Source organism: Marmota flaviventris, chromosome 6, assembly GCF_047511675.1.
Source record: "Marmota flaviventris isolate mMarFla1 chromosome 6, mMarFla1.hap1, whole genome shotgun sequence".
Classification (NCBI taxonomy): Eukaryota; Metazoa; Chordata; class Mammalia; order Rodentia; family Sciuridae; genus Marmota; species Marmota flaviventris.
In genome coordinates, this window is record NC_092503.1 from 146,992,256 (window position 1) to 147,005,200 (window position 12,945).

Consider the following 12,945-nt stretch of genomic DNA (forward strand, 5'->3'; position numbering starts at 1 on the left):
TCAGTGAACACATTTGACTTTGTTTTGGGGGGCTGGTTTATTTCACTTAGCATGGTAGTCTCCAGGTCCGCATAATTCCCTTACATGGTCTGATACCCAGTCTGTATTTGCGTAGTTGACCCCAAAGTTCTTCGTCAGCTGGTTTCTTCCAAACCAGCACGCAGTCGAGCTCCATGAAGAAGGTATTTTTCATAGCACGGCTTACGGCTTTCTATGGGCTGTGTCCCTTCCTTTTCACAAATAGCTCATCAGCTAATAGGACTCCTATGAGGTCTGGCAAAGAGGGGAACAGACACCGCCCCAGTATTGGTCACATGCTTTGCTTTCCAAGTCTGTCACTGCAGAGGAACTATGCCGTCTGAATTGCAGTCATCAGACATACTTAAAATCGGTTACGTCAAAGCCAGAATTGTCACATGGGGCAGATACTGTGGTATTGGGCTCCTTGGGGTTAAACAAGTCTGTGGCTTTATTTATGGGGAATGTTCATGAGGCTGATTCACCAAAGGTGCTCATCCGAGTGCAGGGCTCTGCTGCCTGAAGTTCCCCCAAGACCAGAGGAAGACAAGGAAGTAGAGAGCTGATCAAAATGCACCATTAGGATCATCCCAGCCAGTCATGATGTCTTTGCTTGATGTGACAGGACTTGAGGATTTCAGTTGTGTTTAATGTATTTACCAAAAAGTCGCTTACAAAATAATTTAACCCCTCAGCTAGAGTCCTCCTTCAATATCTATGGGGGATTAATTCTAGGACACCCTCCCTACAATCCCCAAAACCCATGGAGCTTCAAGTCCCCTGTATAAAGTGGCACAGTATTTACATAGTCCCTACCACATCCTCCTGGGTGCTTCAAATCATTTCTAGATCACTTATAATAATGCAATGTAAATGCATTGTATGAAGACGGCTGCTATATAGTGTTGTTTCAGGAATAATGACCAGGGTGAAAAGTCTGTGTGTGACCAGCACAGACACAAATCTGTTTTTCCTGACTGTTTTGAGCTGCAGTTCTGTTGGCTGGACTTACCAAGGTGAAACCTGAGGCAAAGCGCAAACTGTGTACCCAGCTGATCCTCCATAAAAGGGTCTTGTGGTCCAGGGAATTGGTGGGGAGGAGTGGGTTAATCCAGCTGCTTTCTTTCCTTGGAGTCTTCCTGGAGCCTCCAGGGTGCTGCGAATGCTGCGGACCCCCTGTAGCATGTGGCACTTCCTCAAATCACTTGTCCTCAGAGTGCTTTTCTCCAGACACCCACAGAACAGAGTTTGGGAAGTGCTGACCTAGACGGGTTGGATCTCACCATCGCAAACAGCATTATTACGTAAGTCGTCTCAGCTTTGGCCTCATGGGCCACAAAGAGCTTGCCCCAGCTCAGTACTTAGCCGCTTCCGTGGTTGGGTCGCCATGTTGGACGTGAGGAATGTTCTTCACGTGCCCTAGTGTTGTAGAGACAGACAAGGCAGGGCACCAAAGATAGCAGGAAACGGTTTTATTTGGCTGCCGCCAGGCTCAGAGGGCACAGCTTTTGCTGTAATCAATCAATCCCCGGAACCTCAAGTTCAGGGAGTTTCAGAGTTTTATACCCAGCATGGAAGGGGAGGGGCTCAGAAGTCCACAGTCTGCAGAAGTTCACATAAAAGCAGCTTTTTCTTTCACTGTTCTGGGCAAGTTAACCCTTCAAGGACAACCCCTGAGAAGGGGAGAGCTTCTTCTCCCCTTTCTTTCCTCCCCTGCCAGCTGTGACCACAGAGCCCAATTGGTCACTTCTCTTATCTTAGAAATGTAGACATCTCTGAGGCCTTGTTTGCACATTTCTACAAACTACTATACTGGATACATGTTTGTGAGAAACTAGTAAGGGGTGTCCAGCACCTGGAGTGCTGATTTCTTCCCTGCCAGTGGCCAAGTAAAACAGGGCAACATGAAAATAGGAAGTTTATCTACATTGAACTCTTTTGTGGAGACTCTTTTGCTGACAGTCCTAAAATCAGCCATGGTGAGGGTTTCTGGAGAAGCCCAGCTAAGACTTTTCTGTGGAGAAAGGGGGTACTACACTAGCTTCACCAGCCAAACCTGCACTGGAGTCACCCTCGTATCGGACACTGTTTCAGTGTCTGGGGATATTCAGGCCTGCTGGGGAAACCTGCATCAGGGTCACAGAACTGCTGAGGCCCCCTGTGTTCTCCGTCAGAGGGATAGATTACGGGGCTGAAGTTCCTATTGGAGCAATACAGAGGGGGCGGTCAGGCCAGAGCAGAGACCAGGACTTGGGCTTCTTGTCAGGTGACAGGGGCATTCATTCACACCTCAGATTCTTGTTGTTGGGATTTAGTTTAGGTTTTTGGGGGGAGGGAAAAAGGGTTCTAAATTTCTCCTCCTTTCTTCTTTTGAGGATCTCTTGGTCTTAATTGCCAAAGAACAGACTTTTTTTTTTTTCTCATTTTGAATTAGTGATTCAATAAGCTTTCCTTGGATAAGCAAATAATTGAAAACCTTCTTATCTAGTTAATTCCTTTGCTTTTGGCAGAAGATTTAGATATTCATAGCGCACTTGAACATCTAACTGGGTGAAAGACACAATATTTGATGCTCATAAAAACTTCCTTTGATTACTATGCCTTTTTCTGGAGTGTCTCTGTCATGATTGGCTGAGTGAAGTATGACAGTGGGGGTTTGGGTGGCCGAGTGGGCCTGGAGCCCATCCACGTTCTGCTAACAGCTTCGAACCTCAGACCCTCAAGCCCAGGGCACTGCCCGCCAGGGGGCAGATTCTTGCTTACCGCTGTGCACCAGACCCATCCATCCCAGTCTGTGGTTTTGAAAAGTCCTGGGAAACCACACGGTGTTTAAGAGAAATCTGTTCCATTCATGTGGTTGAGTACAGGATGGCAAAGCACCTCATTCCATGACATGGCTTTGTGTCCTCTAAAAGATGTGTCACCAACCCCTTGCTTCAACTCCTGGCTTCCCCTGACCTGTCCAGTCTTCTCCCAGTGCTGCCAGGCAGATAGATCTTCTCAAGCCCTGCAGAGCATTTGATCCTAATTTGGAATTTTCCTCCCCTTTTCCAGCCGTCGCAACCCTCCCTGCATAGAGAACCCCCTTCTGTCCTCCTGTACCCTATGACGTGATTTGATCTGTGTTGGAAAGTGCTTTCACCCCCAAAACAAACCCCACCCCCGTGTTTCCTACACCCACCTTTACCCCTTGCCTTACCTGTGATAACCTCCTGCCCTCTCTTCCGTGGGTCTACATCTATGTCTCTCTTATTATCAATATTCTCAGTAAGCCACAGGTGAGTGTGTCTCTCCTGACAGTTGTTTTCTTTTCTCATATCACTTAATTCATTATGATTTAAGCAAAGAAGTTAGGATGAGATTTAAAAAAAAAAATAGTAAGTTCCAGATTTTATAACCAGCGATCCTCAGCCTGGCTATGCCTAAGAATAACCCGGAGAGCTTTTTCTCACAATCCAGGTGTTCCCGTCTCACCCTGGACCTGTAAAATTGAAATTGTGTTTTCCCAGACCAGCAAGTGACTCAACTGAGGTCCCACAGCTAGTGGGTGACACAAATAGAATCACAGCCCTGGATTCCCTCCTCGCTTTCTAGTTCTTAGTCATATTCTTCGGATTCAGTTCTGTTGAGGTGCATGCGTGTATGTCTAATTAATCTGTATATGAATTTGCATAAAAAGTTTCCCTACTTTTTTTTTAATCTTTTCCCCTGAATAACTATGCCTCCAGAGGGTGACAAAGAGCCTCGGGGTGATAACCTGTCATCACCCCATGCACAGTGTTTACCAGAGGCTGGGCCTGGGGCAGCTGCTGTCCTCTGTAGGATCCTCCGGAGCCCCCTGCAAGCCCTTCGAGCTGTCCCTCACTCCTCCACGCCTGGGGTCCTCTGCCACTCAAGTCTCCTCCATCTGCCCACTGCTCTTGCCTCCCCCAGCCCCACCTGCTGAGCATCTGGCTCAGGTGTGTGGCTGGAGACACATCTGGAGCCAACAGAGTCTATTCCTCATTGAGCTGCTCCCACACATGGAACCTGAGAGAGGTGGGTGTGGGGCTCCTGCCATGGAAGTCACCTGCCGCCTCTCAGATAATCCACCAGGGACCCTGGGATGCCGATGCCCAGCGTTTGCAGGAGATAGTTGCAAACTTACTGTTTCTTAGTAATGGGAGTCAGTGAGTCGGGATCTGTGAAGTCCAGCCAGAGAGATCCCCACACTCCAGGGAGGGCCTTGGACTTCAAGGTGGAGTCCAGACGAGAGGTCACATGTCTGTCGTGGAGTCCTGGTCCCTCTGCTCAGTGGCCTTGTGACTGGTGCAGCCTCGAGCTTCTCCATGCCACAGCTTCCTCACCATACACCAGGGTTAACTCAAATTCGATAAAATGCCTATTTTATAGGTAATGTAGAGATTGGAAGGTTCAGACAAATAATCTGATTGAGAGGCTGATCAGCCAGGTGCACGCCTGTGATCCCAGCACTCAGGAGGCTGAGGCAGGAGGATCACAAGTTCAAAGGCAGCCTCAGCAAAAGCGAGGTGCTAAGCAACTCAGTGAGACCCTGTCTCTAAATAAAACACAAAATAAGGCTGGGGCTGGGGCTCAGTGGCCGAGTGCCCCTGAGTTCAATCCCTGGTACTCTCCAAAATAAATAAATAAACAAAGGCTTATCATCCTAGCAAATGATGGTTAGCTTCTACAAGGGGAGCAGAGTGTACAGAAGCTCTCCGTGCATCACACGGCAGTTCCAATCAGCATTGACCTTTGGAAAGACGTGGTGCCCTTGTTCCCTACTCACCCTGCTTCTCTCTCTCTCTTGCTTGTAGCCCTGGAAAGGAAGATATCCATGAGGCAAAGCAGAGAGGAGCTGATAAAGCGAGGGGTCTTGAAGGAGATCTATGATAAAGGTAAGAGCCCCCATCCCGTGCCCATGGGCCTGCAAGCCGTGCGTGGACCCGGGCACATTTCTGACATTGCATTGAATTTTCTGCATCAATTTATGAAGTGATTGGAAGATTTGAATCCTTGAACTCCAGACTATTGTGGGGAGAAAAGACAATGGAGACACTAAATATATGGATATTATATGATAGGGGGAGAAAAATCCCCATTTTTCCCACCTGGGAATCAAACCACGGGATGCTAAGAAAAATGCGTCTCCAGAAATGATGTCAGTCCAGGCTGTGGGTCCAGCCGGGGCGAGTTTAATCGCTTGCGCTCTCACAGGCACTGGGGCTTCTCAAGGTAGCTGTTTAAAACCCACAGGCTTCTCGGAGGGAACAGGGGTTGTTCTCCCATCCCACCCCTGCAGTCTGTCTCCCATCCATAGAAAAAATAAAGTGGGGAGGCTGAGGCAGGAGGATCGAGAGTTCAAAGCCAGCCTCAGCAAAAAACTGAGGCGCTAAGCAACTCAGTGAGACCCTGTCTCTAAATAAAATACAAAATAGAACTGGGGTATGGCTCAGTGGCCTAGTGCCCCTGAGTTCAATCCCTGGTTCAATCCTATATATTCAAAATAGGGCTGGGGTATGGCTCAGGGGTCGAGTGCCCCTGAGTTCAATCCCTGATATGCACCCACACACACACGCGCAAAAAAAAAAAGTGGAAAAAATTATGACAGTACGCACAAGATATCTTAAATGATAATATTTACAGAGATTTGAAATGCTCTGTGAACATGTCCCCAAGTGTTCGCCAGGGGCCACTGCATCTTTTGCTTATTGAATTGTTCTCTTCAAATACGAAGCTTGGCAGTGACTTACATGTTATATTAAGTAACATTCACTCCTCTGTTCTAAGATCTTTGCTGTTTTAAATTGCACTTGTGTGGGTCTCCTCTCTCTCCCTCCCTCCCTCACTCTCTCTCCTTCCCTCCATCTTCTATCTTCTCTTTCTCTGACTCTCGGGAATACATTCTCCTCTTTGAGCTTTAAGTGGACTAACAGACTGTCACTTCTGATCTTGTCACAGTCCGGTCCTCTTCCTGTTCCACCCTGGCGTTATCTGGCGGACCAGGTGATTCAGTATTCTATTTAAACATTCATCCTAGTTGCCCAGGCACCCTGGTAGTTCTGACGCTGTGGTTGACCATGTTTCTGTTGGATTCATGATGCCCAATTTGGTCCTAATACCCAAAGGGAGGCTGCTCCCAGGTCCTGGTGTGGCTCTGATTCTGCTTTTCTGGGACCATCTGACCCCCGTGGTGCATCTCACCTCACTGGTTACTTCCTAGAGGTGCTTTCGAAATATTCTCTTTAAGCACAAATTGCCAGCCTGAAACACAGCGCCGCCCTGGTGGCGAGGGACACTGAGGTAGGATGTGGAGCTGTCCTATTCCGATCTACATCCCATAATTATTGGCACCTCCTGAGCTCATGAGTCCCTATGGTGAGCCCCTCTGTCCTTTATATCTGGGGAATCCCACAGCAGAAGACGACTTCTTCTCTGGTTGATTAGGCTCTCATTCCGTGACTTCCTCTGCAACGTCCTGCCTTTGGTACCTTCCCCCAACCCTCCCTCCCTGCAGTGACCTTCTTCTCCACGCTTTCCCGTAAGCTCCTTTCTCTGTGTCTGCACCCCAGAAGAGAAGGAAGATGTTGACTGCAGGTCTAATGTTATCTAATAAGCAGGGTTCTATGAAACGGTCCTTCCTGCTTCCTCCTTCCTTCCTGCAGCTGTGGAGTCTCTGCAAATCCTCAGGCATGCCCCAAAGCAGAGACCACCTTTTACTATACATTAATTATTTTCATTGCATCTAATAACTGGGTTCAGGTGAGTATCTCCCAGGAGGCTTCCAAACTTAACTAAGGAAATCCCAGGTTGTTGGAGTCAAAGCCACCTTTGGTAAAGAAAGGATTAGAGGGCTATGGTGGCTGGGGCTTGCCAGGGCCACACCAGCAGTCAGATCCCTGAGAGTGACAGGTGCCTTGCTCTGCGTTTCTCCATCAGCAGGCACAGAGCTGGCCCCCGACCTTCACTCCCTTAGTGACTCTGGAGGAAAGGACCGGTCTGTCCCCCTCTGTCACCGGGCACTGCAGCTTCCTGTTTTATTTTTATCTTAGCACTTATACTGTCAGCCCATTTCTGTTTGTTGAGTGACTTTTTGCACTAGCCCTTAAGCTCCGGGAGAGCAGGGTCTCAGAGGGTCACAGCTAGATCCCCCAACTACGAATAATGTTGGACAGGAATCAGACTCTTCAAAAATATTTACTGTCTGGACGATGGAAAAGGAGAGGAAGAGAGGGACTAAAATTAAAACTCCACAGGTTGTGTTTGCACTGTGGATCTTAATCTCCTCACCTTATTCTGTTACATTGTCAGGTAAAGAGCCCAAGCCCGGGAATCAGACTGCTAGGATTCAAGTCCAGTTTTACTAAGTAGCTGTGCAATTTTAGTCAGTTTGCTTCTCTGTACTTCTGCTTCTTTATCTCAAAACGGGGATCATATTGTGGTGATGAGGATTACATGAGACGATCCCTGCCACCTTCAAGACCCGTTTTCAAGAGATGCTAACATGCCATCACTATTATGAGTCTCATTGTCGTCATCATCATCCTTTATATTTTTCACACAATTGAAAAGGGCGCCTCACGTGGCCTGGCTGGTAGTCCCTAACTTCACTGGCAGTGCCTCCTGGTGTCAGCCTGCAGCACTTGAGCTCGTTACCTGGCACAAGGCCATTCCATCAGAGGTCCACAGACCCTGACCACTGCTTGCTGTTGGGTAGCTGCAGGGTCAGCCCGTGGCCAGGACGCAGCCCTCTGGGTCCAGCCTCTGCCTTGTACTGTGCATACCCGGTGGGGGTGTATGTTAGTGCTACTGTGGCAGAGAACAGTTTATTCTCTTTATTTAGTAGGAAAGATTTTCTTTTCCAACCTGCTTTGTGTTTTTTATTTTTCTTAATAACACCCCACTCATTCATAGAAAGTCCAAAAGAAGGCTCCTGTAGTGATCTGCAAGTCACAGCTGTTGGCAAGAGTGGACTCAAATGGATCAAGGGTTGTCACTCTTTGTATTTCTTTGTATTGTTGAAATCCCAAATGTTCAATGAATTCAGATCAAGGAAAATGAGAACTTGGGTCTAGAAGAAAAAATTCAAATGTCCCCAGAAATTCCTTATTTAACGGGCTCTGAAGTAAAAAGCATAGTTATTGAATGGCTTGTATTTTTTATTGGTTTTCATGTGGAGTCACATAATCTTAGAATTCAGAAGAGCTTTAGATAAAAGTTTAAAAACCAGTGTAATTTGTTGGATCTCTAGAATGTCTCTAAACCATGTAAGAATGCAGTGAAGTTTGAAGACTACGTATTGGGGAATTTTAGAATTTCATTAGTTGCAGTGGTAGTGAGGATGTAAAATGGTTAAGTTCTTTTTCTACCATTTTCCAAATGTTCGTAAATGTGGTACTTGTAGTTTTATGAAGAATGCCGTGTAAACATTCATGTGAACCATCCACTCTCTAAATGTTAAGCCAAGCAGTGGTGGGAAATAATTTATGATTTGACAGCTTGTTTTATTTATTCCCCAATTGCATGGCCTATTTGTTTAAATTAGAACTGGATTCATGCAAACTAAACAAAAGTTTAATTAAATGAAGTTTTCCTGGACTCCCAGAACATACATTCATCCATTCAGTCATTCAACCCATCAGTCCCTCTGTGCCAGGAAGCCGCCTTAGGAGTTGAGCTGAATCCCTTACCTTCTCAGAGTCTGCACTGTACTGAAGGGAATGGGGAATGGCATGACATTATGTATTCTCAAAGAGCCTTTAGTGATCCCAGGGAAACCAAGCAGCAGAATGTGGAGCCTAAGTTGGTGGAGGGGGTTGTAGGCCAGGACAGCCGTGCAGGGAATCTCAGAGGAGCTGATAGTTTTTGAAGAGACTTAGAGGAAATCACTGGGTGGCTGAAATAAAGGCATGGCAGCCCAAATTCTTGAACTTGGTCCCACTGTTACTATCAAAGAACCTGTCACCTAATTCCCAAGCCCTCCCATTCGTTAAATCAACTCGTTAGGTTTGAGTAGAATTGAGTCCTCTGTATTGCACTTGCCCCTCTCTGGGTTCTCTGTGAATCAGGGCGGGGCACCTGCTGCTCAGAGCCTGCCTGGCTCCTCCCCTCACTCGGGGAACTTCCAGGCTCCTACTCAGCCTGCAAAGCCCTCCACCACCTGCCCTCCACCCCCTGACTTTTTCTTCAGCCCCCTGCGAACTTCCTCCTCACTGCCTCTCCTTGACTTCACTCCAGCCCTGCTTCTGGCCCTGGGGGCGCTGCATGGCCCACTCCCTCTTCTAGAACTCCCTTCCCCCAGCTATGCAACGGCTAGCTCCTCCTTCAAGTCTTGGCTTGAAAGACTTGAAAGGTGTCACCTTCTCAATGGAGCTGACCCTAGGACCACCGAATTTTAAATTGTCCCTTTCCCTAATTTCTTAGTTCCTTTCCTGTTCACCTGTTTTCTTTCTTCTTATCACTTTCTCACATGCTTTGTGATGGCTTATCTATCAGTTCAGTGTTTTCTTGTCTCTCTCTCTCTCCTCTGACAGTAAGCTGCACCAGGTAGGGTGGGGTCCTTGGCTTACTCACTGGTGTAGCCCAAGTACTTCCAGCAGTGCCCGGGGCCTGGTGGGTGCCCAGTAAGTGTGTACAGAAAGAGCAACACATGCAGACAGGGGCACTTCTGCACGTTCACGTGGATCCGTTTAATCACCTGCACTGGCAAAATCCAGAGCACAAGTCCTCTGTGTTTGTTCAGTTTCATGGTCCATGAAACTTTACTTAAATAGACAACATTATATTAGGTGCATATTTATGTATATGGATGCCAAATACATCAGATGGTGTCCTTAAGTGTTATGGGGGAGATACAGACCCAAACCCGTACTGTCAGGCAATTAGTATAACAGCAGTGCTATTTCTCCTACTTGGCAAGGACCTAAGAATTCACCTGGCCCCAATGCTGTTGTCATTGCAATGTCACAACAAGGGAAGCCTACAGAGGTGACTGACTTACCTATGTCACAACCAAACGAGCATGACTCTTAAAGCCCTGGGAGGAATTTAGAGGGGCAGAGGAAAGCCGTGCATATGGGTAGTCAGAGGTCCTGCATGAATATTGCAACTGGTGGTTTAATGATCCTTACAGATAAACCTGTGTAAGTTGAACTTGAACTTAGGTGTGAACTTGAAGGGTAACAGTGACAACTGTGGCTCTGCATCGCTGGATTTCCCTGTGAAACCTCAGTCCCACCATGGTGTCCCTTGCTTCTTAGAGTCAAGGTGTATTGAGGTGACGTGACTGCGTTTCCTGTGAGCAGCAGGGAGGGAGTCGCCCTCCACCATGAGTGGCCTGACGTGGGCAGACAGGTCAGTGCCCCTCTCATGGCAGCCTGCAGTGATAGGTTGGGGCTACTGCAGCCTCCCTGGTCCTAGGGGGAGAGACAGTCCCACGTGGAGGGAAAGGGGGTCCGGAAGACAAGCCCGCTACAGGAGAGAACAGCACCTGCTGCAATGAGGGAGAACATTTCTCAGCAGGTGATAAAGTGCACCCAGGTGTGCTTTTCTCCTTAATCAGGTGAGCACAACCTTTTAGAAGGTGTTATTTTTAATTGTGAGCGCAAACAGACGCTCCTGGAAATGGACAGCTCTCTTCCATTTCCCCTGCTCTGGCATTCAAGAGGAAAAAGCTTAATATTTAAATGAAAAGGTCATCAGTTTTTGAAAATGAAGTAAAAACGCCTCCCTCTATTAGAGGAGACAAGTGCGGGCATGAGCCTTCCCAGAGCCCCTTGTTGACCTGGGATCCCAGGTGCGTCGACATTTGAAATCTGCGGGTTCAATGGGAAATGCTTTTGACAGTCCTTACCAGGCTCTGTGGTTGTCACATTTTGAGCTGTTCGGATGTCTCCCCTGGAAATGGCACCTAGGGGAAGCTGTGGTTCATTGGAACTGTGTGGAAAGGGAGAGTGTTCACTGTCAGAGCCCGCAACAGGTAATCGTCCGTGTCGCCCTCGGCACCAAAGACAGTGCAGCCACCTAGACTTGTTTATTTAGGGTTTTGAGCAAAACCTGCCTTTAAAAATGTAAAGGAGACAGATGGAAAGTGGTTTCAAGAATCAAGAGAACAGAGAGAGATCGTAAAACACATTCTCTTAAGCAACTCTGAATTCTCAGAAAAGCACTGTCCCAGCCAGGAGAACTCATGCTGTCATGACCACCGCGGTGAGAAGCAGTGTCCAGGAAACTTACTCACTGATTGTGTTTTGACTAAGCACCTGTTGTGTTGCAGGTACTATTCTGAACACGAGAAATAACATAGCAGGAAGGATAAGAAGGTGTCGCTTGTAGTCCTGGGCGGAGGTGGCTTGGCAATAATGATGGGACGATACAGGACTTTCAGGTGGCACTTGGAAGTTTCACTCACCAGGGCTTGGGGACTTAGGCAAGGCATATTGGAAGGAGCAGTGTCTTAGAGGAAATCTGAAGGATGAGTAAGAATTCACCTAGAGGGATGGGATGGGATGGGATGGATGGGATGGATGGGTAAGGGGAGTCCTACAGGACTGGCATGGTCGGAGGCACCAAGGTGCGAGTGGGTGCAGGTGGTGCAGGCTGCAAACTGCTTACAGTTTACTCCTTACCCTGAGAACAGAGAGGAGCTGTGGGAGGGTCTTCTACATGATCATATTTGCAGCCTCCTCCCCCTGCCTACAGGGGGAGTGACCTGGAGGGAGTCTCAGGCACCAACCAGGGAGACCAGTTGGCCGGCCATTGCAGGAATACCAATGATGTGGTGGTGGATGACAGGAATTGGGGTACCAGGCGCGCAGAGAGGATAGATGGGAGATTTATAGAGCATGAGGCCAAATGGGACCTGTGACAGCTCAGATTTGGGGAATGAAGGAAATCAGCAGGGCTGATACCTAGATGTGTGCTTGGGTGACCAGGTGGGAAAATACAGGGGCCATTCTCTAAGCTGGGAACCCAAGAGAAGAGCCTTTAGATCACAAAATGGTGTGACGATTTGGCCCCGTTGACCTGGAGCGATTCAAAAGTCTATGTGAGACTGCTCTTCAGATAGGTGTGAGGCTCAAGAGGGAGATCAGCGCTGGAGATGATATGGCGTGAGGTTCTGTAAATTGATGATATTTCTCAGGCGGAAGGTGGAGTGAGGGGAAAACGTGGCCCTGATAGAAAATCCGTGGACCCTAACATTTAATGAGTGGAGAGTAAAAAAGAGAAAGTAATCTGGAAATGAGAAAAACCCTCACAGCCTGAGAAGTGGCCGAAGGAACAGGAAGTAGGTCAGAATGGTGGATGGTGCAGGGTTCTGGAAGCCAAGTGAGGAGACTGTCTGTCTGCTGACAGGGTGGAGAAATGGTCCCCACACTCAGTGCGTGGGAGAGGCTCGGGAACAGGAAGTGCCCTTTCTGTTGTCTTTAGGCTATGTGATATCATCCTGAGTTGTTTGCTGTCATCAGGGCGTAAGTTAAGATGCTCCTCTGCAGACCACAGCAACACAGTGAGCTCAGAGAGGCTGAAACAAGAAGCAAACTAGGAATGTCCTCAAAGCCAGCAGTGTCCCCTAAAGTGTCCCAAATGCTTCAACAATGCCGAGTTTGTTGATGCTCCCTTAAAATTTATTGCCTGACGGAATGAATGAATGACTTACCTAGGATTAAATGGGGGGCGGGGCAGAGCAATGGAATCACCGTGGACAGAAACGCCTGAGACCCTCTAGCTGTGATAGTTCACGTTTCTTTGTGAATGAAGAACACCTGAGGAGACACAGCGTGTGCCTGGGTCCCAGCAAACATTGGAACGTGCCGGTTCTGCCTGAGCCCTCATCCTCATCAGTAACAGCGGAGCAAGCAGACCCCAGGAGCTTTCCCAGGAGACAGAATGGGGAGCAGCACTGTCACCCGCCCAGCCCCTGCCCCC

The 12,945-nt window shown here is 48.0% G+C and overlaps 1 protein-coding gene across 4 annotated transcripts in view; it reads left to right on the plus strand.

Moving 5' to 3' along the window:
* Nucleotides 1–12,945, plus strand: part of Phactr1 (phosphatase and actin regulator 1) — a 272,986-nt gene that overhangs the window by 168,056 nt on the left and 91,985 nt on the right. For all 4 annotated transcript variants that reach the window (XM_071613691.1, XM_071613692.1, XM_071613689.1 and 1 more), the window contains exon 3: nt 4,836–4,916. In XM_071613691.1, the coding sequence (XP_071469792.1) occupies nt 4,836–4,916 (81 nt within the window). The remainder of the gene's footprint in view (nt 1–4,835; nt 4,917–12,945) is intronic.